The sequence below is a fragment of the Garra rufa genome, chromosome 9, assembly GCF_049309525.1.
Source record: "Garra rufa chromosome 9, GarRuf1.0, whole genome shotgun sequence".
Classification (NCBI taxonomy): Eukaryota; Metazoa; Chordata; class Actinopteri; order Cypriniformes; family Cyprinidae; genus Garra; species Garra rufa.
This window is the reverse complement of record NC_133369.1, coordinates 25,935,341-25,958,874: the sequence shown is the minus strand read 5'-3', so window position 1 is coordinate 25,958,874 and position 23,534 is coordinate 25,935,341. Positions and strand designations below refer to the sequence as shown.

General features: G+C 33.4%; 1 protein-coding gene across 1 annotated transcript; it reads left to right on the top strand.

Annotated features, from left to right (window-relative positions):
- Positions 1-9,662: 9,662 nt before the first annotated feature.
- Positions 9,663-22,086, top strand: cd4-1 (CD4-1 molecule). Its single transcript, XM_073847678.1, has 10 exons — positions 9,663-9,778; positions 13,197-13,290; positions 13,391-13,546; positions 13,645-13,788; positions 16,228-16,479; positions 17,715-18,098; positions 19,282-19,533; positions 19,622-19,728; positions 19,856-19,902; positions 21,657-22,086. The coding sequence occupies exons 2-10, from the start codon at positions 13,236-13,238 to the stop codon at positions 21,691-21,693; spliced, it is 1,434 nt and encodes a 477-aa protein (XP_073703779.1). The 5' UTR covers positions 9,663-9,778; positions 13,197-13,235; the 3' UTR covers positions 21,694-22,086.
- Positions 22,087-23,534: the final 1,448 nt, after the last annotated feature.

The following is a 23,534-nucleotide window of genomic DNA, read 5'->3' as shown; positions in this document are numbered from 1 at the left end:
TTACAGAGGGATTTGTTCATATATAATTTGCTTGATTTTATAAAACATTTCCTCAAAAATGGTAAAAAATATAGTGTTTCCCGTCTGTTCTAAGTTTTTTTTTATTATGTTGTGACGAAATGGACTCTAATATGTCAAAAAAATTAAACAAGAATTTTGAAACTGACTTCATCCAGTATTTAGATTTGTGTGCTAGAAATGTTTGCAAATGAGCGCATATTTCATTAAATAATGCCTTATGTGCATATTTAAATGTAACATTTTAAAAAATTACAAAAAATACAAAAATGTTTGCAGTTATCAATGTAATCAATCAACTGGGTAAGTAAAGTCATAACTATTAGTACATTTTTTTACCCTATTCACCTGCAGCGTCTCGCTTTAATTACTCTAATTACCCTCATATGTCGTTGCAAACCCCTAAGACCTTCGTTCATCTTCAGGACACAAATTACAATATTTTTGATGAAATCCGAGAGCTTTCTGACCCTGAATAAACAGCAACGCAACTGAATAACCGTTCAAACGGCCCAGAAAGGTTAGTAGGGACATTGTCAAAATAGTCCTTGCGACATCAGTGGTTCAATGTTATAAAGCTATTAGAATACTTTTTGTTAGACTTTTTAAAATTTTGCATATAAGGTCAGATGTAGAACCCCGATGCACTGCGCCTTGTTTACAAGAATAATGCAGGTCTTGGTACTCTTATGAAGGCGCTGCAGAGACGAAATTGTTGAATAAAGTCATTATTTTTGTTTTCTTTGTGCACAAAAAGAATACTATGTTTTGACATAACTTTCATTTTTAGGTGAGCTAACCCTTTAATACCTTTTGGAAGGGTATTGTTTTGTGCTTTTCTTGACTTTAGGATTACATAATGTACTATTTAGAAAGGCAACATTAAAATGCAAGAGAAAGAAGCTTTAGAAAAAAGCTATCCGATGCAGGCGGAAGGCCGTTGGTGTGATAAATGATGTGTGACACTGATATAGAAGTAAATAGTACTTAGCTTTCAGAGTAAAAACAAGGGCATAAGATACCACAGACACATGAGCGTAGTGCTGCGCAAATCACGTTGCTGTTTCCTGTCGTGTTTGTATGACGGAGTGTGTTTGGAAGAAAATGTCAGTGTAGCTCTGAGACCCTGGATAGAACACACACTCATCTCATCACAACTGTAAGTATTGTTTTGGTACTATCACAAACATAAACCATGCTGCTTTTTGTTATTGGCGATGTGTTCTCATATAAAATACCAAAAGAGTTTTGTCTTAAGCTAAATGTCTGACACAAATGGTGAGCTATAAATTATTCCAAACAAAATGACAGTGGTGGAGATGTGTTTGTTAGTTAATGCTGTTTACAAGCAGCTTGTTTTGATCAGTACAATCATGGTCCTATGTACATTTTTAATACTGTTTTGTAGCGTGAAGTTTTGCGCAAATGTTTCGGATGCCGAACTCCTGTTTCTGATGTGCTGTTTGTAGTAACGTTAACCATGGTATTGAATGAAAAGTTTAATAGCTAATGATAACATAAATAACCTTTTGAAAATACATTTTCAGGTGTACTGGTATGTATTATTTACATATAAATATTTGGGCTTGTTTTTTAGATATTTCAATGCAAATATTATTGTTAGAGTTACGTTTGATAATGAGTGTTTGTATATTAGGCCTACGTTTAATTACTCTTATAGCTGTAGACTATAGTGTAACCTTCATAATGCAGAATATGAACAGATATTAGATGCTTTTTTATTATTGTGTTTAAGTTGTTAAACTGTATCTGTTTTGTAGGCCAAGGCCTCAGTTTGAACCGTTAATTGAATATTTAAAATGATTTGTTGTTGACAAAGTACTCTTTTAAACTAGATGAAGATTAAGTAAAATACTTAATGTGTTGTTCAGTTTTAGTGTTTTGTATTTTGTGTTATAAGCTGAATGTTTTTGAAGTTTTAACAGTTGCGTTAGATGTTTACACAGCTACAGCAGTCAAGTTGGATAGTTTTTGTATTTGCGTATTTGTATTTAATTTATTTCATATGAGATGTCATTATAAAAGTACATTTTTTTTTACATTTCATTAACGCTAAACAAGCTAATTTTCTTAACCTACATAAAACATGATTCACAAAATGTAACAATTTTTACATTTATTTTGAAAAAAGTATGTTCATGTTTAAGTCATTAGTAAGTATCATATAATGAATATATTGGTTTAAAAATTTCCAGGTATGGAATGCCGATCTGTCTTTATTATTAGTTTGATATTCTCTGTGCAGGAAACAAAAACTGAGGACCGTTTTAGCGCATAACAGCGACAAATTATTTATTTTAACAGACAACATCTTCATCCTCCACCAAGTTTTACTAACGAAAATCAATCCACATTAACTGCAGTTTGCCTACAAACGTCAGACTTAAAAACTCATGTCATTGCATTAGATGTAATATCAAATATAATATCAAAATATCAAATCAAGTGGCATCTGCAAACAAAATACTCCTTTTTAAGTCTTTTCTGATTCCACAACACCGTGTTAGCAACGGCAAGGTCATAGGTTTGATTCCCAGGAGAACCTGATAAAATGCAATTGAATGCAGTATAAGTTGATTTGTATTTGGATGTCAAATGTGCACACTCTAAACTGGCTTTAGTGGATGTATGACCTGGATGTAAGGTTACACAGGTGTCTTAACAGATGAAACCACAGGTGTATCTCATCACATTAACTTGTCTGACGACCCAAAAGCATCCAAATACTTCTTGTTATCATTTGAAGAGTAAATCTATTGTATTATTATTTAATATAACTCATCAAACTGTTTAATATTAAATACCATTTAATATTATATTGTGTCAAATAATGCAGTGATTTTCATGTTTAAGTGTGGTTTAGGTGTCCAAAGACATTCTGAGGCCACTTTATAAAAAATTTATTACGATAGAAATATAAACGGATGCCTGATTAAAAACAACAACAACTGTGCGTCATTGTCAGACATCGCCGTCTTTTGTTTAATATCTGGTTTAGTTTTTTTTTTTTTTTTAGGAAAATCACTAACAAAACATGAAAGAGATCTGCTATCCCTCACAACCACATTATTATGTTTTTTTTTCAAAAGTCGAATTTTGTAACACATTGCATCCCTCAGGTGAAAAAACTTGGCAAAACGCAAGCATGTCAAGGAAGTCATTTAGGCATTCTGTTTGTTAGTGTATACTATTGTACTCGCAAATGCAAATGGATATTGTTATCGTCCATGCTTTGTTATGATATGCTGATTTTATTCTGAAAATATCATTATCATTCCAGCATGACTAACTTTACAGATGTCTATTGACTTCAAGCAACAAAAAACTGTTAAACGAAACATGTACCGGTAGTCGAGACAACTAAACTAAAGCTTTATTACATTTTTATCTCCTTCTGTCATGGCAAAAATCAATTTACATGCAAATCATCGAAAACATCTTTCCAAAATTCAACCCATCAAGAGCACTTTTGACCTCAGATGGAGCAGATGGAGTTAATGCCGCACAGTAAAATCACCGACATTTTTTTATATATGTGCAGTGCAAGCAAGTACTGAGTAATGTTAATTAACTACATACTTTCTATGTAGGGTTAAGGTACGGTTTAGGGTTAGTTGTGTGTAATTGTGCATCACTTGTGAACCTGGACCACAAAACCGTAAGTAGCACGGGTATATTTGTATCAATAGCCAACAATACATTTTATGGATTAAAATTCTTTTTTTTATGCCAAAAATCATTATTCTTTTTTGCCAAAGATCATGTTCCATTAAGATTTTTTGTAAATTTCATACCATAAATATATATCAAAACTTAATTTTTGCTTAGTGATATGCATTGCTAAGAACTTAATTTTGGACAACTTTAAAGGTGATTTTGTCAATATTTGGATTTTTTAGCACCCTCAGATTCCAGATTTTCAAATTGTATCTCAGCCAAATATTGTCCTATATTAACAAGCCACACATCAATGGAAGGATTATTCATGGAAAGCTTTCAGATGATGTATAAATCTCAATTTCCAAACATTGACCCTTATGACTGGTTTTGTGGTCCAGGATCACATTTACTATTATTACTATAGCAAGTACATATAACAAGGGTAATAAAATTACCTTAAAATAAAGTGTTACCTCATCTTATGTGTTTAGTTATTCTAGACGTCAGTGTAAAATTAGATTATAACAGTGGATTTTGTCCCAGCGGTTTGCTGTCTAATTCAGCGGCATGTAGTTGTGGAACGCTACCGTTCAGTCATAGAAACACTTGTAGGACAGGCACAAAATGCTTCTCAGATTAAAAAAAAAAAATCTGAATCAAAATTATTAAATGAGCAGAATCATAAAATGTAGTATCAGCTGTTTGCACACACCTTGCGTATACCAAATACATTACCAGGGGTAATATAATACATTATGCGCTATACACAGCTTCAGTTTCTCAGAGAAAGATTTGTTTGGTCACCGCCAAGATCTTTATTTATCATGTATTTTCTGCCTGTCTGTCCGAAAACATAATATTATGCTCAATATAATATGTTACATTTAAGATGATCCATATGCACAGCAACAAATTACATAATGTTGTTTATCAGTAAAAAAACTGTTACTTGCAATAAGCCAAAAGCCAAATACATATATACAAAGTTCAGTGGTTGCATTTTTACAGTACGTGTACTACGGTGTACCTAAGAAAGTACTGGTAATATAAGGTAATAATATATGGGTAGGGTTAGGTTTTGGGATGGTTCCTAGTTATTACCTAGTTATTGTAATCACTTTAATAAGTACATAGTTTGTAAATAAGGAACAGGACTGTAAAATACAATGCTACCAGTTCAGTTTTGTGCATACATGCGTTTATGTCAACTTGTGAAAGAAAAGTTTGAACAACGTACATATGCATTATGCCATGAATAATAATCTTTAATATAGCGGCACTCCTACATTAACATGCCAGTGATTAGGTTTACACTGAAAGTTGAAGTAATCAATGTGAATCGATGGATTTAGTCGAACAAACTATATGAAACACGCCGTTAACTCCACAAGGATGTAAAGTGTTTAGTAAAACTTAAAACTGTGAATTAATACCTTCTCATTATATATTTCAGTAGCTGTAATTTGCAATTTTGTGTTATCAATATAACAACAGTCTTGATTGGTTTACAATGTTTTATGCACTCTTAAATAAAGTCACGGGACAACAGCATGATCTCATGATCTTCTGAGAATTCAGTCTGGCAAAAAACACCCTTTTCTGACTGTAAGTTACAAAAAATAAGTCAGTAATGAGATATATATCTTGAAATAAGATATAAGATATAAACAGCAAACCAAGTGAGAAAATAAGGAGCAAAATGTATTGTCAAGCACAAAACACATTTTACAGATTCTACATCACTAAATGTGGAATGAAACTAAAAAATGTTATGTTTTAATGTTTTAAAACATATAAATGTTTTAATAGTCAAGAAAACACATTGTTACATCACAATAGATGACCCTTTATTTTCATTAAAGCAGTACTTGAGACAAAAAAACGGTGACTTTAAACAAGTCTGAAAATAGATTGCACCTGCGTTTTTGTTGTTTCAGTGCTACTGTTATGAAGGAGGGAGTAATTTTCATAATGAGAGCAGGATTCCCTCTTTCACAAAGTGTGTCATACAGACATTTTTCTCTATTTCTCATCCTCTCACTTCAGCTTTGTCCTACACACACACACACAAACACACACCACACATTTTGTCAGAGGGTTTTCCTACCCGACCCTTAGTTTCACCTCCTCTCAGATGGTCACACTCAGCAAGTCTAGTGCTTTGTTCAACTCATTATATTCAAATGTGAATTGGGTAAAAAAGTCATATTTTTAATGTATAATCTTCATTAGGATGAACGAACTCCACGTGAGACTGAAAATGAGATCACATGAATATAGGAAATGACACTGCAGATAGCAGATTCCTAAAAATGATTATGCCCTTTTTATAAGCATTTCTGTGAACATACATCAACAATAAGGGCCTTTTGCAGATTTTAGCAGAAAAAACCCCAAAGACGCGAACATAATTACGCAATGGAACAGTCGCCATATGTAGCATGAGGTTTCGAAATTTGCCTTCTAAAATATGATCTAATCTTCTGTACATTAATCTAAAAATACACATTTTCGTAAGCATCAGGCCAAATGTCAGTAATCTCTTGTTCTCTCGACATCTCTTTCCACTGACATTTAGCCGTGCTTGTATTTCAAACCTACAGGACTTCATTTAATGGAGGAGGGTTGTAACTGAAAACTCAAGAATGAAAGAAACAACTGCAATTTGTCTTTCTATGTAATTTCCACTCACTTTTCCAAAACACTTCGTTCACCATGCGAAACTCTGACTCTAGAAAACCAAAAGCAATGGCGTCCATCTTAGCCCTCGTCAGCGCTTTGCACACCTCAGACTCCTTCAACATTTCCTACGGCCCACAGTTTAAGATGTGTGTGAATCACTGAAAGTGAGGATTCAGATCTGTTAGCGGGATCCCCTCTTAGTCACATAACCATAGCGAATCGTTTAATATGCGTAAAATTCTCACTAATTTTAGACGAAGACTAGATAAAATGGCAACAAATAAGAAAACAGATTATTCACTCTAAAAATACCTTGACACAAGTTACAAGAGTAAGACGTGTGGGAGACGTATGCAATATCAGTCCTCGGGTTCTTCAGTCGAGTACACAGCGAAATGACTTGCTGAAGGGGAAACACGTAACGAAAACCTGTATGGGACATATTGAAATAAATCGCCCACTTTTCCTGCTTGCTTTCTTTCTCTCTTTCAGTAATGAATATGTTGGTGTCTCAACACCTTTTCAGTCTGTGAGTAATGAGGGATCCCTCTAAAATGGGTCTTTCCTTTCAGCTCTGAGAGAAAACAGATAAATACATAGGTAGATAGACAGATAGATGTGAATGGTGATATGAAGAACTGTGTAAAGCTAAAGGTATTTTTTGAAGAAGACGAACAGAGCAAGGCAGGAAGAGCGAGAATGACAGAGGGGTGAAACCTCAGACACAGATGTGAGGCAGGCAACGTGTTTGTTTCAACCTTCATGTGGTTCCCCTTAGCAAACCACTCCTGCCCTACAGCGCTGAAATATGCTCTACAGTACCTGTCGCTCTCTTGTGCTTTTCTTTAATCTACTTATTCTTCTACAGCAGGATGCTTTATTCATCCTTAAACATGTTACAGTTTTACATACTGATGCTATTGGAGAATTCACAGTGGCTAGGTTTTACCAAAACCAATGAACTGGTGTTTAAACCTGATCTCATAATTTGAAATGATTTTTTTTATTTCCAAAGAATTTAGCCCCAAAATAAAAACCTTGCAGTGTTGGTTCTTGTTAAGAATGGCATTCTTTACTGAAACCAATGTGATGCGAAGAACTTAACTGACTGACTGAAGTATTTTCATTTTTAAGAGTGCAGCTTGTTTAGATCGGTGTGTAGAAGATTTGTGAACTGCTTATGGGTTTCTAAATCTTTTGTAACGCAAATCTAACGAATAAGACTTCCTAAATTTGTGCTTACGAGGCATTTGATTTGGTGATTTCCAAACAATAAATGTAAGAGATAAACTGCTCTAAAGAGAAGTATTGTGCAGAAAGATGCTGACTTGGCTCAGAAGTAATCACAACAAACCAAAACAGAACTACCACCCTAAGATTTTTAACTTAAATGCCCTTAGGAAAAAAAAAAAAAAATTGGTTGATCGTTGCATCCCATAAGCTTTCATTTCATTTTTTGCTTAATTTGTGTTCCTCTATGGAACCACATTGGTTTAAATCAGCTTATCTTATAGCAGAAGTGATACATTGCAGAGAAACTGTCTTCCAGATGTTAAAAAACAAGCAAGTTAACATTTTTAGAAGTTGTTGAATTGTCATAATTTACTGCGTTTTAATAATATCACAAACTAATCTTTAGTTTATCCATGACATCGCTTCTTTAAAAGATATGATCTATATTTGAAATTGATTTAATAATTGAATAATACGGTAACACTTTACAATAAGGTTCATTAGTTACATTAGTTAACTGCTTTAGTTAACATAAACTCAGAATTAACAATACTTCTACAGCATTTATTAATCTTAGTTCATATTAATTTAACATTTACTGATGCTTATTAAAATCAAAAGTTGTTTGTTATCATTAGTTAATGCACTGTGAACTAACATGAACAATGAACGACTGTATTTTTATTACCTTACATTAATAAAGATATAAATACTGTAACAAATGTGTTGTTCATTGTTTGTTCAAGATGATGCATTAACTAATTAAAGCTTATTGTAAAGTATTACCCATAATACATAAGTATGCATTAAATGATAATTGGATTCAAAGAATTCCCCCTAAATAAGTTTTCGAGGCGCATTTGCACTTTCATATATTTTTCGCATACTGCATTTCTGCTTTCCATGCATATTTAAATGCTTTGAAAAATAACATAGATTAAGAAAATCTTTCTTGTAATTTACAGTAATGGACATCTTTGATTTTTATTTCAATTCTCTGTCAAATTTATTAAAGTCTGGATGTGGTGTTTCATGCTTACTAAGCACACTTAGATTGATTGTAAATGTTCAAATGATTTACGTTCTTATACAAATTACAGTGAATTATTTGTTCATATTCATAGGTCAGTTTTCACATGTTGTAACATTCCACCCATATTTGCTCAAGTCATGTACGCATTCGGGGACACGGATGAAAGTTGATAGTAGAATAAAGCTTCTTTTTGGACCTTTTTAAACAATAGATTAAGAAAATCATATAAAGTAAAGACAATGGAACAACTGGAAAGCGAAAAAATAAAACAGATAAAAATAAAAATAAAACAAATTATAATAAATGTTTTAGAGTTTATTCTGCTGGGCTTGGAGGGTCAGTGCTGATAAAGACATTTATGCATGTGTTCAAGTGTTTTATATGGAGTAGATTAGATTATTATTATAACTTATCAATTACTATAAAGCAGTGCTCATGTTACTAATAGGACATTGCCATTTAAAAAAAAAATAGACAAGATAATGTCAATTATACAATAATGTGGCAAACAAACAATGAAAAAAAAACAGAGAAAATAAACATAAAGCTACACAAAAACTTAAATAAATAATCAGGGTTTCAGAGAACATTGTGTTCTTTACATGATAATCAAGAAAAAAACAGAAAAACCTACGCAGAAAAAAAGCTTTTTTGGAGCGTAACACAGCGATGTCCGATCCTATTTTTTTAAAGTTATTATCGGAAAATTTTTCAATTTTATCAGTTAATTTTATTTAATGATTGTCATTGAATCTTTTCCCACATGGATCTGATTGTAAAAGGATCTATTTTTATTAATTTCTATAATATTCTAAAATATTATATTAGTAACAATAATTTTTTGGAGGGAGAAATAATGCGGTTAGAAAAGTAATTGTCATACACTGAACAGATATGCAGTAACAAAAAAATGTATATTCAGTGGAAAAAATGTACAATTTTTTCCATTTATTTAGAAATCTGCTTAAATCAACAGCCTCATGTCAATAACCGGACGTCTTCTTTTACCTCTCAGGCCAATCAGACGGAGGGGAGGCGTCAACGAAGGTTAAATAGAAATATTTTGGCCTGTAAGTGAACACATCCGCTGCACGACTTTGAAGAGGAACGATAAAGAATTTTGCTCATAAGGTGAGTATATTTACACATAGATGTACATTTAATTATACACTGTCATTTACAGATAGCTTTATTTTTTTATGGATGATTTCATTTGATCTGTTTTTGTGTTTTTATGTTATTACATAAAATATGAATAGAGAATAAAATACTTTTAAGTGTTGATCTGAAGTGTTTTAAACCCCTTTAAGTTATATTTTAATTAATATGAATTATTTACTCTGAATGAAGTCTGAAATACACTAAAAATTAATAGCAAATTACATAATGAAAATTTGCACTCTTTATATTTACGGTTCAATTAATCGGACGGCATGTATTGTACATTGTTAAAAACTTAGAAACAGAAACTTGAAAACTGTCCGATACACAATATATAACATTAGACATCAAATGTGCGGGATGCAAAACAGAAGTATATTCTCTTTTGCATGTGATGCATGCGATGCAGAGAGTAGCTGTGAAAATGAACATCTGATCATCGTCTGATTGTCTTCGGCTCTATTATAACATGAACAATTATTTACATACAGGATATTAGAACATCAATGTTTAAACTGTCATTAGTTTTAACTAAACTGAGTGGAGCATTAAAATAGCTTGGAATTCCATCAAAAAAATGTATCTTAATCTCTAAGATTCGTTAAAAAGTGGACATGAATGAAAACAAACATGTTCATCAAATCCATTACTTTTTTTTCTAAAAGTTTTGTCAGGCATTTAGAAATTGAAGTTCTTGGTCTTACTAATGTTCCCCTCCCTTTGCCTGCATCTCATGTGTGTCTGTTTGCTGTTTAACCTCCATCCTGACCACAGCCCTGATCATCTGTCTTTCTGGGTTACTTGTTCAGGTGCAGTCTCTGGCTGTCTTTATCTCTACATCTATCGTTTGTGTTTCTTTGTGTGCTTCTCCTTCCTCTGTTTCTGTTTCTCATTCTTCACAAACTTTTCCCTCATTTCTTACACAGTTCTGTGCACCACTGGAGACTTAAAACTTTAAAAGGTTGCAATTTCGCCATTAGACATTTGTGACCCTGGACCACAAAAGCAGTCATAAGGTAAAATTTTACAAAACTGAGTTGTATACATCATCAACAAATAAGCTTTCTATTGATGTATGGTTTGTAAGGATAGGACAATATTTGGCCGAGATACATCTATTTGAAAATCTGGAATCTGAGGGTGCAAAAAAATCAAAATACTGAGAAAATCACCTTTAAAGTTGTCCAAATTAAGCTCTTAACAATGCATATTACTAATCAAAAATTACATTTTGATATATTTACAGTAGGAATTTTACAAAAAATCTTAATGGAACATGATCTTTACTTCATTTCCTAATTATTTTTGGCATAAAAGAAAAAACAATAATTTTGACCCATATCATGTATTTTTGGCTATTGCTACAAACATACCCCAGCGACTTAAGACTGGTTTTGTGGTCCAGGGTCACATTTTTGTAATTAATGGCAGCAAAATCAAGGCAAATTTTAATTCTGAATCAGAGCAAAAAATATTTGGACGTCATATACAAATGACTGAAACTTTTATAAATGTATGTCTCAACTAGTGGTTTTACATTTACTTTTGTATTCATTTAGCAGGTGGTTTTATCCAAAGCGGCTTACATTCCCGGGATGCAAACACTGGTCATTGGGTGATACTGATTTCATTTATCTGTTGATAACAGAGTGTGCCTGCAAATCTTTTTCTTAGTGAAATTCAACACTTTAAATTCAGCCAAATAATAGACGCATAAATAGCCTGTACCACAAAACCAATGTGAATATTTAGTACCCCACACCTGGTGGCGAATTATGCATTATGTTCATGCATATATTTTTTAGCATGAACAGAAAGTCACAAACTGTTCTATGCAGTATACTTTTGCATACTATATTGCTGTAAATTATGCTGTGTAAGTTATATTTATTAAACATATTTACTATAAGAAAGCACATGTCACAAGAAAGTACTAATTTAAAAGTAGTAAAAAGTAATATATTCAAAGTATTCAATTTATTTTATACTAAGTATAAATCTATTAACATATTTACCTACATATAGCTCAAGACTTACTAATATAAATAATTTAACTTTATTTGCTGTACTGCTTCTGCACAATGCACATTTTTTATATTAAGCCGAAATTTTTTTAATGTCACAATTGATTGTATGATCTTTGAATAATATTAGTCTTTAAATGCAAGATATTTCAAGGGTACCTAAAGTATAGGTACAATTGTACAATTGAATAGACTTTAGTATATCTTTATCTGGAATTCATCACTACTTCCGCACAATTAAAGTGCAATAAATTAAGCACAACATTTAGCAGACTTTAAGTATAACAGTTTAGTGTACTAAATGTACATAATTTTAGTAAGTACATAAATGCGTAAAAAAAAAATCACTAGGGTAGATATATCTTGTTTTATTTTATATATAAATTCAGATATTTGTTTCTTGGTGGTTCTCAGTGGTGGACAGGCAAAGATAAGAAATAACACAACATAAAAACAAAAAAACAAATCACTAAATATTAAAGATGGAAGTGAAAAAATATACTAATTATTTTCTTAAGTGTGCATTTAAGTTTGAGCATTTGTATCTTAAAATAGTCATCATTTACATTTATTTATGCATTTGTCAGACGATTTACCAAAAGCGACTTGCATTGCATTAAGTATATATTTGATCATCTTATGCCTTTCTTGGGAATCAACCCCAAAACCTTGGTGTTGCTAGTTTAGAAAACTTTTTTTAGGAAGAATATTGTGAAATAAAGTAAAAGCAAAAACGAGTGCAGAGTGCAGTAATAGATTTGATAGATTGGTTACAAGAAAGGTTGTAACAAATAAATGAGGTGTCTGCATTTTTCTAGTTTGAAGTGTCAATCTCTTCAAAAGCAGTAAAAAGAGATTTGTGTGAATCACATGCACAGAAAGAAAAGAGGTTAAGATCAGATATAATAGACATAACACACACCGCACTCCAAGCGCAGCGACACCAGCAGCAGCACCATGTGGCGTTCTTTTTTTTCTGTATGTAAGCGTGGAGAGATCCGCCTTTCGTGGAACAAGGGAGGAAGAGAGGGGGTGTTATGGAGGAGGAGGTGAAGAGGTGAAAACGAGAGGGATAAGAATCTACTCCCTGTACAATCTCAGCCCACCACAGACACACCTCTCGGCGTCTTTTTCTCGCTGTCTTTCTAGCTGTTGTTCTTTCATGTTTCTTCACTGGCACTCGTCTTCCTTTATGTCTGTAACCCATAGCCCACCACAAAGCTTCTGTCTCCCCCTCACTATCCGGCACTTTCACTGTTTCTCTCAATCACTCAAAAAAAAAAAATCTGAGCCCACCACAAGCCCCTTCCTTCCTCTGTATTTTTATGCTCTTGTTGATGAATGTCTCTATGGGTGTCTTACAGATCACCCTCCATCCTATCTGGCTCTGCTTTGAGGACAGAATGATGTTGTGTTGGATACTAATATCGCTGTACGTTGGATTTATTAAAGCGCAAGGTAAGTTGCAAAAATCTTGATAGTTGTTATATGGCGAAGAGTGTGAAATTCAGACTTTATAAGCATTCTTTTTCTGTCCAATGTGTTCTTCTATCATCAGAAAGCCCAATAGTAATTTATGCACAGGTAGGAGGGATTGTTACCCTGCCGAGATATACGGTAAAAGAAAATGCAGAAAATGTTTACGTGAACTGGTACCGCGGGTTAGACGAAAATCCAACTATCAGCAGGAATCCTCAGAGCGGGATCCAAAAGGGTGAGATGCATGGTTTTGAGTTCATGCATTTTCACTCTACAGTAATAATCAGGCTATCATGTTTAATATAACTACACATGCATGTTTGTTTGTTGTAGGGAGAGAAATGAAGACACATGCCAATCTGTTGGAAGATTTCTCTCTCCAAATCTCACCAGTACAGGATTCTGATTTTGAAATTTGGCGCTGTGTACAACATGTATTAATGGCTACTTCAGAAAGGACCTACAAACTTTACCATGGTAAGAGAGAGTGTGTCAGAGAGATAGTGTGTGTGTGTGTGTGTGAGAAGAAAAAGATTCAAATAATCCAGGAACGTCACCTCTTAAAAGGGATAGTTCACCCAAAAATCTGTCACTCTCATTATGCTCTTCTTCTGCGGAGCCAAAATATATTTTGATGAATGTTTTGAACTGTTTTTGTCCACATAGTGAAAGTCGACTTTTTTACTGTATGGGTGAAAACAATTCAAAATATCTTTTGTTCTGCAGAAGAAAGTCAGGCTAGTTTGAATAAATTTTTTTTAGCATACTTTTCGACGTGCAGGGTCCTCCATTGTTTACAGTTGTTTGCCTATATTGAATGGTTTCTTGCATAAAAATATAAATAATTTTATATAAATGTATACTTTCATTGGGGCATCTAACCCCATCCCTTTCCTAAACCTACCAACTTCTAAACATTATAATCATGTAACAGGCAAATAAAAGTACAGTCAGATATTTATTGCAAAAACTGCCTATAAAAAGCAGTATAAAAGTACAGTATTACAAACAAGTCGTGATGCTTTCTAAGTTTTCTGAAGCCATACAATGTCTTTCTGTGAAGAAGTAAAACATAAGGTTTTAATCGCTGAAAATTACCCAGCTCCGTTAACACGCTCACATCTCATTTAAAAAGATCCTGCTGTAGCATGATACAATTGGTCACAGAGACAAACAAGTGCCAATGGCATTTCACAACCAAGGCTGACGTAAGGCTTCTTCTTGGCTGCATTTTTTGAATTTGCGCACTGCCCACAGGATCTGAGCTTTTGGCCATTGGAGATGTCTATTCCTCTCACAAATCAATTGTTTTGCACTGAAAGACTTGGAAAACTAATATTTTTATTGACAGATTTTAGGTTTAGGGGCTGGATTACATGCTCATAAATGTGTAAATAAAACTCTTCTGTTTACATTGAAAAATCACACCCCAACATATATAACTATGAAATTCCCAATGCCTTTTGATTCTTCATATTGATGCCAAGGGTTTCTAATTTAAAGCAATGGAGGACCCTGCACTGTGAAAAATTATGCTAAGGGGGTACCCTGTGCTCTAAAATGTGACACCAAAGGGTCCTGACCAAGCGTCAATATGTAAGTTGGAAGTGAGAATGTGTTGATTCTGTTAAAGAGATAGTTTATCCAAAAAGTAAAAATTCTATTGTTAATTACTCACCCTCATATCATTCCAAAATCATCAGAACTTCGTTCATCTTCAGAACTCAAATTAAGATATTTTTTATGAAATCTGAGAGCTTTGTGACCCTGCATAGATAGCAATGCAACTGACACGTTCAAGGCCCAGAAAAGTAGTAAGGACACCATTATTCTCGTTAAATTTTAAGAAGCTACGAGAATACTTTTTGTGCACAAAGAAAACAAAAATTACTTTGTTTGACAATTTCTTCTCTACCATGTCAGTCTTTGATGTGCATTCAAGACATTACCATGACTTACTTTCGTGACTGGCACAAAAGAGAAAAAAACTGTTGAATAAAGTTGTTAACCACTGATGTCACATGGACTATTTTAACAAATGATGTTTTATTAACAAGGTTCGGGAGGAGCACGATCAGATAATCAATCCATTCGGCACAGGTGCAACTTGTTTAACCAATCATTGAATTAGCGCATCATCTATATATTGCCAGCCGTCTTACTTCCATCCAGCGACAGTTTCTTGGCATCCCTCCTCCACCCCTACTCCCCACTTCTAATCTGTTTCTATCCTAAACTAGCAGGGGGAGTTCTCTGTGTCTGGCCTGTATTCCGGGCCCGGAACCCTTCCCCAGGACAGCACGCCAAAATATGCTTATTACTCACTCAAGCAGATTAGATGTAAGGGCGAACTCGTGAATGCCTGTTCTGGGCCATGCAATTGTGTTGCTGTCTATGCAGAATCAGAAAGCTCTTGGATTTAATCAAAAATATCTTAATTTGTGTTCTGAAGATGAATGAAGGTCTTACAGGTTTGGAACGACATGAGGGTGAATAATTATTGACAGAATTTTCATTTGAAAATTAGGTGAGCTAACCTGTTTTCATTTAATTTCCCAAAAAATCAGGTGAGAATTAAAATGAGCATTTCTATCAGTTTGTTTTTCAAATATAAGGAAATGACACTACACCTACTGTTGAGCTTGATTCAGGATGTGTACACAGAAGTAAACTTCCCCCCTCTGTCATTCGGCTGAACTGCAAAAAGGAAGAAAGAAAAAATGCATGACATATTAATCTATTAATTTAAACTACAATCATCTTTCTCCATATTACACACATGAAGGCAATGAATTAATCATGTGTAATAGGAGCACTAGAATTTGTGGTGTAGGTTATAATTGTACACATTACATGATACCATTCCTCAAATGTTGTTGTATTCCACCTTTCAACATTTCTTTTTCTCTGTTTCAGTCACTATACCCAAAGTGCCGGCTGTGCTGGTTGGTGCCTCTCTGTCTCTGGAGTGTAAAGTGGACTCTAGTTCAGTTAATCCCACAGTAACATGGATTCCACCTGAAAATGACTGTAATCTGAGTAAACTTAAAACAGAGACAATTAACATCGAAGCTGTGTCTTGGTGTCATAGTGGTCTTTGGACATGCAATTTGAAGTATGGTAATAATAGGAGAGAAACCAAAGCAACAACAACTGTTTCTGTAATAGGTAAGAACACGTGTTAAACTCTCTCTCTCTCCCACTGTAAGAGTATATGTTTACAATACACAATAAATCTATAATGGGAAGAAGAAATGTAGTAGATTAATGAGAGAGCACTAATAAAACCTTTTTTTATCTCTTTTTTTTTTGTAAGGGTAACCCCCGCCTAAATATAAATATATAATATACAAATATAATTGTTCCAATTTATATAGGGTACTTTATTAAATAGTTCAAATGAATTTTGTTTTTCAAAAAGTGACAAAGTTAGACTCATTTATTTACTCAATTTACACTGTAAAATCGAATTAGTTGGGCTTACTTAAAAAAAGCATGCAAACTGATTGCCTTAAAAAAACTAAGTAAAGTGAAATAGGAACAGTATGTTGTATGGACAAATGCTTATTTAGTATAGTTTACTTACACAAGTGTTCTAGTAACTAAACAAGGACTGTAAGGGGTACTTGATTCTTTACTTTAGGTTTACTCTTGACTTAGTATTGCTACTCACTGACTCCCAGAGTGCATTGCGGCATGAATAAATTATGCAGTTGCTTGGTTTTACTGTTGTTTTTATTTACCAATTTAATTTGCTGTATTGTATCAGTAGTAGCACAACAAAAAGAGCAAATAAAATGGTTATTGTAACAATTATTAAAAATACACACAATTGAATTGTTACCATTGTTGTGATTCGTGTGCTGAAAGTTAAAGTCATGTGTGTGACTCGAGCATATTAACGTAAATATTAAAGAACTGTATCAACCCAATAAAAAGCTTCGCAAGGTGTTTATAAAGAACTATAAAAGAGTGAAGGATCATTAGGAAGCTTGTAAAATACAGCTAATGATATATGTGTCTGTATATATATAATGATTTAATTAGAAAACAAATAATTTTTTAAGACCGACCTAGTGATTACTTTTCTTTCCTTGAAATCAAGAAGCTCTGATTTCATGATGCATTGCTGCATTAACAGGAAGAAAGTTATAATAAAAATATAGTTTGAAAAAACCTAGTAAATATAGCAACTAAGTAAAGATAACTAACTATATTTAAGTGAGGTAAACTATTGGGTTTTACAGTGTAGATACCCTTTCTAAAAAGAAATAAATAGAGAAAGAAAAGACTATTCTGGAAAACTTTTGCTTTTTTTTAAATGATTATTTTTTAACACCCTGCAGCAATGACAACAATAATTATAATGTTTTCCTTTTTTATCTTCATTCCTTTTTCTCCAGACTTCTCCCTCTTTCCAGATACTATTTATACTTCATCCTTGTCCTCATACTCTACAGTCGACATTCCTTGTTCCTTGTATTCTAAGATTCCCTGGTCAGTCTTGAATGAAACTGGCCTCAGCGGTGGTAGCTGGAGCTTCACTCCTCTCAGCGACCCGAAGTCAACACAATCTCTCCTCAGCCTCAGCGTTGATCCGGTGGTCAGATGGGATGTGGTAAAGGGCACAGACAGTATACCTACCGTTGAGGGAAGAGAGTTGAAGGACCAGGATCTATCGATTCGCAATCTGCGTGTATCAGAGAAGATCAGGGGGGTTTACAACTGTAGCCTGATGTTCAAAAGCAAGACTCTCAGCAGAAAAGTCACAGTGGAGGTTCTGAAGGGTAAGTGAAATGACAAGGAACTAACTAACTTACCTACTTTCAATAGTGTGACAGCACTTCCATAATAATGTTTTTGAAATGAAAACTTTTTAATACCCTAAAAAAATGAAGCTTCGCTGTTTGTTACATTGTTACTCGTGCCATGGATTCCTAAACAAGTGATATTAACTTAAAAGCAGGGCTGACCTTAGCATTTTGGAGCCCTACACAGGTTTATGAATGTAACAGTTGTCACCATAGAATATTATTAAATGTTATTCAAAGTCCTCCTTTAAATTATGAGCAAGTTTTAGCTTAAAGTTGATTCTGGACACTGGAATAAAGGATTATTATGCAAAAATGGAATGAAGGATTACTATGCAAAAGTTTCCTGTTGATTTACTCACCCGCAGGATGTCATCCAAGATGTTCATGTATTTCTTTCTTCAGTCGCAAAGAAATTAAGGTTTTTGTGGAAAACATTCCAGTGGACTTCAATTGGGATCAAAGGGTTGAAAGGTCCAAATTCAGTGCAGCTTCAAAAGGGATCTACACAATTCCAGGTAAGGAATAAAGGTCTTATCTAGCAAAACAATCTGTCATTTTCTAAAAAAATTAAATGATGTGTATACATTTTAACCACAAATGCTCATCTTGCATTAGCTCTGCCATGCGCATCTTAATGCATTACGTAATCACGTTGGAAAAGTCATATGCGGTTAGTTTTTCGTTTGAGTACTTTGGTTAAAAAAACTGACTTTTTTTGTAAATGCCGTTTGTCTTTCTTTGCACATTCACTTTGCAAACACTGGGTAATGCGTGATGTCGAGCTAGTGTAAGATGAGCATTTGTGGTTAAAAAGTATATAAATGCAATATTTACTTGGAAAATTACAGATTGTTTTGCTAGATAAGACCCTTATTCCTTGGCTGGGATTGTGTACGGCCCTTTGAATCTGCACTGAAATGGCAATTTGGACCTTCAAACCATTGATCCCTATTAAAGTCTACTATATGGAGAAAAATCCTGGAGTGTTTTCCTTAAAAACCTTAATTTCTTTTTTGACTGAAGAATGAAAGAAATACATGAACATCTTGAATGACATCTGTGGCTTGAAACAAAGAGTTTTATGTTTTTGAGACTAAAAATGCAAACATATCTTTCTTTATTTAATCACAACTCTCTAAATGTCTCCTTCTGTTAGTTTCCTCTTCCGGAGGTTCTCGATTATATGAAGGCCAGAGTGTGAATCTGACATGCACATTGGGACATCAACATACCTCCGACCTCGAGGTGAAATGGAATTGCTCGTCCTGCTCCATTTTTTCCAGTCTCAAGACTCATCCATCTACTCTGTTCATCCCTGAAGTGAAAGTGAAGGACAGTGGGAAATATACATGTGAGCTCTGGAAAAAAGGGGCAAAGCTGACATCTGCTGTGCTATCATTAAAGATTGGTAAGAGATGTGAAAGAAAGAGTAAGAGAGTGATATATGTACTATAAAAAGTGTGTAACCCTTTTGTTGTGAATAAAATGTTTCGCAGAGAGAGCTCCAGTGAATATCTGGCTTTGGGTTGCTATTATCGGTGGAGTCGTGGGCTTCATCTTGCTCCTTGTGATTGTCATCATATGCATTCGCAGGCACAGACAGGTTAATGTTTACTTTGATACTCGATGCATGGTTTTATCTAGTTCCACACACTGGCCATTCATTTGTAAAGTGTTAAAAAAAGTGAAAATCAAATGCCTTATACATTTTCTTTCATTCTTCTTAACAGATGATGATGTACAGACGACGCAAAACCAAATTCTGCTGCTGCAAAACGTGAGTTTTTAAAGATAAACAATTGATATACTGTCCAATATTTGGACAAAGTCAAAAGTTTACATACACCTTGTATAGAATAAGCAAAATGTTAATTATTTTGCCAAAATAAGAGGGATCATACAAAATACATGTTATTTTTTTATTAAGTACTGACCTGAATCCTTTATTTCATAGAAAATGCATTTACATATAGTCCACATGAGAAAATAATAGTTAAATTTATAAAAATGACCCTGCTCAAAAGTTTACATACACTTGATTCTGAACTGTCACTCCCATTTTTGAACAGAGAAATGAAAATTAAGAATTCAAACTTAAATTTTTATAATTCATGAACAAAAACATTTTGTAATATAATTTTGAAAACCATTTTCCATGTTAATGCAATGTCTGATTTTGAAATGGCTTTCAAAGGCAGAATTTTGAGATTTTACGTTTTCAGCTGATATATCTTTTCTTATGATTTCTAAAGTGTAATAGGGAAAAAGGCAACAAGGAAGTCTTTTTGTGACAAAGGTCAGAACTACTGTTTTGAAGTAGATTTTTTAGGTGCACTCTTGACATAAATTAATCTATTATTTTTCCTACACAATTTGTAACAAAAAAAAAAAAATCTAATTTAGGAAAATATCTATTTAGGAGCCTTAGACCTTTCCAACAATACATAGTTTGTCAAGATTAGATTAGGATTTATTTGTAAAATGGTGAAGTAAACTTGGGCGTCCAAGGGGATGGTGACAGTTAAGGGGTTAATGCTGTGTTGTTACCTGAATGATCCACAACTATGTGTGTGTGTTTGTTTGTTTGTTTTTTTTGGTTAGTGATAGTTGTTCATGAGTCGCTTTTTTGTCCTGAACAGTGAAACTACCTGCTATTCTTCAGAAAAACCCTTCAGGTCCCACAAATGTATTGGGTTTTTAGCATTTCTGTGTATTTAAACCCTTTTTCAACAATAATTGTATGATTTTGAGATCCATCTTATCACACTGAGGACAACCGAGGGACTCATATGCAACTATTACAGAAGGTTCAAACACTCACTGATGCTCCTGAAGGAAAAATGATGCATTAAGAGCCAGGGGTGTAAACTTTTGAACAATGAAGATGGGTACATTTTTTTCTTATTTTGCCTAAATATCATGTTATTTTAATTTATTACTGCCCTTCAACGGCTACAGAGGATACTTCTGATGTTTCTCAGAGGAAAAAATAAGTTACATTTACCCTGATCTTCAAATTCAAAAAGTTTTCTTAATGCATTAATGCATTAAGGCTCTTAATACATTGTGTTTCCTTCTGAAGCATCAGTGAGCATTTGAACCTTCTGTAATAGTTGCATAGTCCTTCAGTAGTCCTCAGTGTGAAAAGATGGATCTCAAAATCATACAGTCATAAATTCAAGTATTATTTTATATTGTAAACTATATGTAAACCTCTTTCATGTGAAATATCTTATTCAGGTCAATACTAAATAAAAAAATATTGCATTTTGTATGATCCCTATTATTTTGGTAAAATAATTCACATTTTGCAGATTCTGCAAGGTGTATGTAAACTTTCTGACTTCAGCTGAAGTTAAAAATAAAAAAATAAAACATTTTACGAATATCACATTTTGCTAACTAATGCAATGTAATCATATTTAGATGCAACTTTAGGTGTCCAAATACATTTTGTGGTTACTGAATATATGATTATATGAACATACATCATACTTAAAATCATGTTTTGTCTCTCTATCTTTGTCTCAGTCCCCAGCAGAATCAAAAGGGATTCTACAAGACGTGAGAACCCTCTGCTTTTCATTTTATAATCATATTAATGCACAGTCACCAGAACAAATCCTTCCATGCCAGAACTGACTGTCTTCATTGTGAAGATGATGCTGGAATTTCTTTACTATTGTATCAAATACTCTCATAACCACTTTATATAATTGACCAGGCTTGATCACAAGCTATGTTATATGCAACTCAAAAAATATGCTGTATCTCTTTTGGTGTATATAACATGATATCATTAGTTTGAGGATAAATGTGTCAACAGGATAAAATTTGGTGGCTATTGTAATCTAAGCAGTCATTATATCTGTATATTTTTATTGCAATTGCTCAAAGTGCCTCTTTATACAGTATTGTTCTGATATTTTTTTATCCACTCCTGCTCTTTTGCATTTGTAAATTTGTCTTTGTACTTTTTATATGAGAAAAACAACTAAAATAAATGATAATGTAAAATAAAAAAATACTTGAAACGAAACTATATGACCATTTCACTCCAAAATGCCATTTACACCCCTAATACAATGATTGTTCTCATTTGAGCCACTATTACAACTATTTGAATATCTGGAATCTGAGGGTGCCAAAAAAAAAAAAAAAAAAGAATTAAGAAAATCGTCTTGAAAGTTGTCCAATGAAGTTCTCAGCAATGCATATTACTAATTAAAAATTAAGTTCTGATATATTTATGGTAGGAAATCATGGAAATGTACAAAATATCTTCATGGAACATGATCGTTACTTATTATCCAAATGATTTTTGGCATGAAAGAAAAACTGGTCATTTTGACCCATACAATGTATTTTTGGCTATTGCTACAAATATACCCGTGCTATTAAGATTTTTTGGTCCAGGATCACAAATGTTGGTACAATCTGAAACACTTATCAGTTATAGAAACTACAGCCTCGCTTATCATCAGATATGAGATTAAAATACATATAATTCTGTATTTAGTTGTATTGAATTGATAATATTATCTTTAACTATTCTAAACAGTATGTACAAATAGTAGCACTAATACATTTCAAGTTACTGATAAGCAAGATTTCAGCGTTTTTTATTTTATGTATTTATTTATTTTTTATTAATTAATTAAATTTTTTTGGCAGAGATGCATACTTCCTGTCTGAAGGTTTATTATTATACTATATTAGTGCAGTGTTTATTACGGATAAACAAGATCTTCAAATCTTCTCATCCTGCTGTATAAATTACACACAAACACAACATTATAAGACGTATGTATAAGTAGTCGCAACCTTTAAAACTCTTTTGGCAAACACAAACAGAGTGACAAATCATTCATAAATGGCAATCAGTACTACTCTCTTAATGCGGTTTTGCTTCTCTGCATTTACCTTTGAGTAATTTCTTTTTTTAAGTGGAGCATAAAAAGTTGTGGCACAATGAATTACTCTTTTCATCCTTACCGCCACAAACTGCATTGTACACGCCGCCTACTGTTGAGCTCGATTCAGGATGTGAACCCTTCAGAAGTAGTAGTTTGCCCTCCTGTGTCATACGGCTGAACTGCAAAAAAAAAAAAAGAAAAAAAAAAGGGAGGAGAGGAAATGTTCTCTAGTCAAGTCAATTCAAGATTATTTATACTGCGCTTTTTACAATACAAGTTGTGTCAAAGCAACCTTACAGTATTAAAATAATAAAATAAAATGTCAATAATAATGCAAGAGTTCCATATTGCAACAAAGTCAAACTGGGGAGGACTCATCTGGTTCCCATGGCCTTGTGCCGGTGGCCGTTTAGGGTAGGAGTTCTTTCTTGATGATCTGTCTCTGGGGCTCATCTAGTTGACACGGTATCTATCCGCTGACATTCGGCTGTAG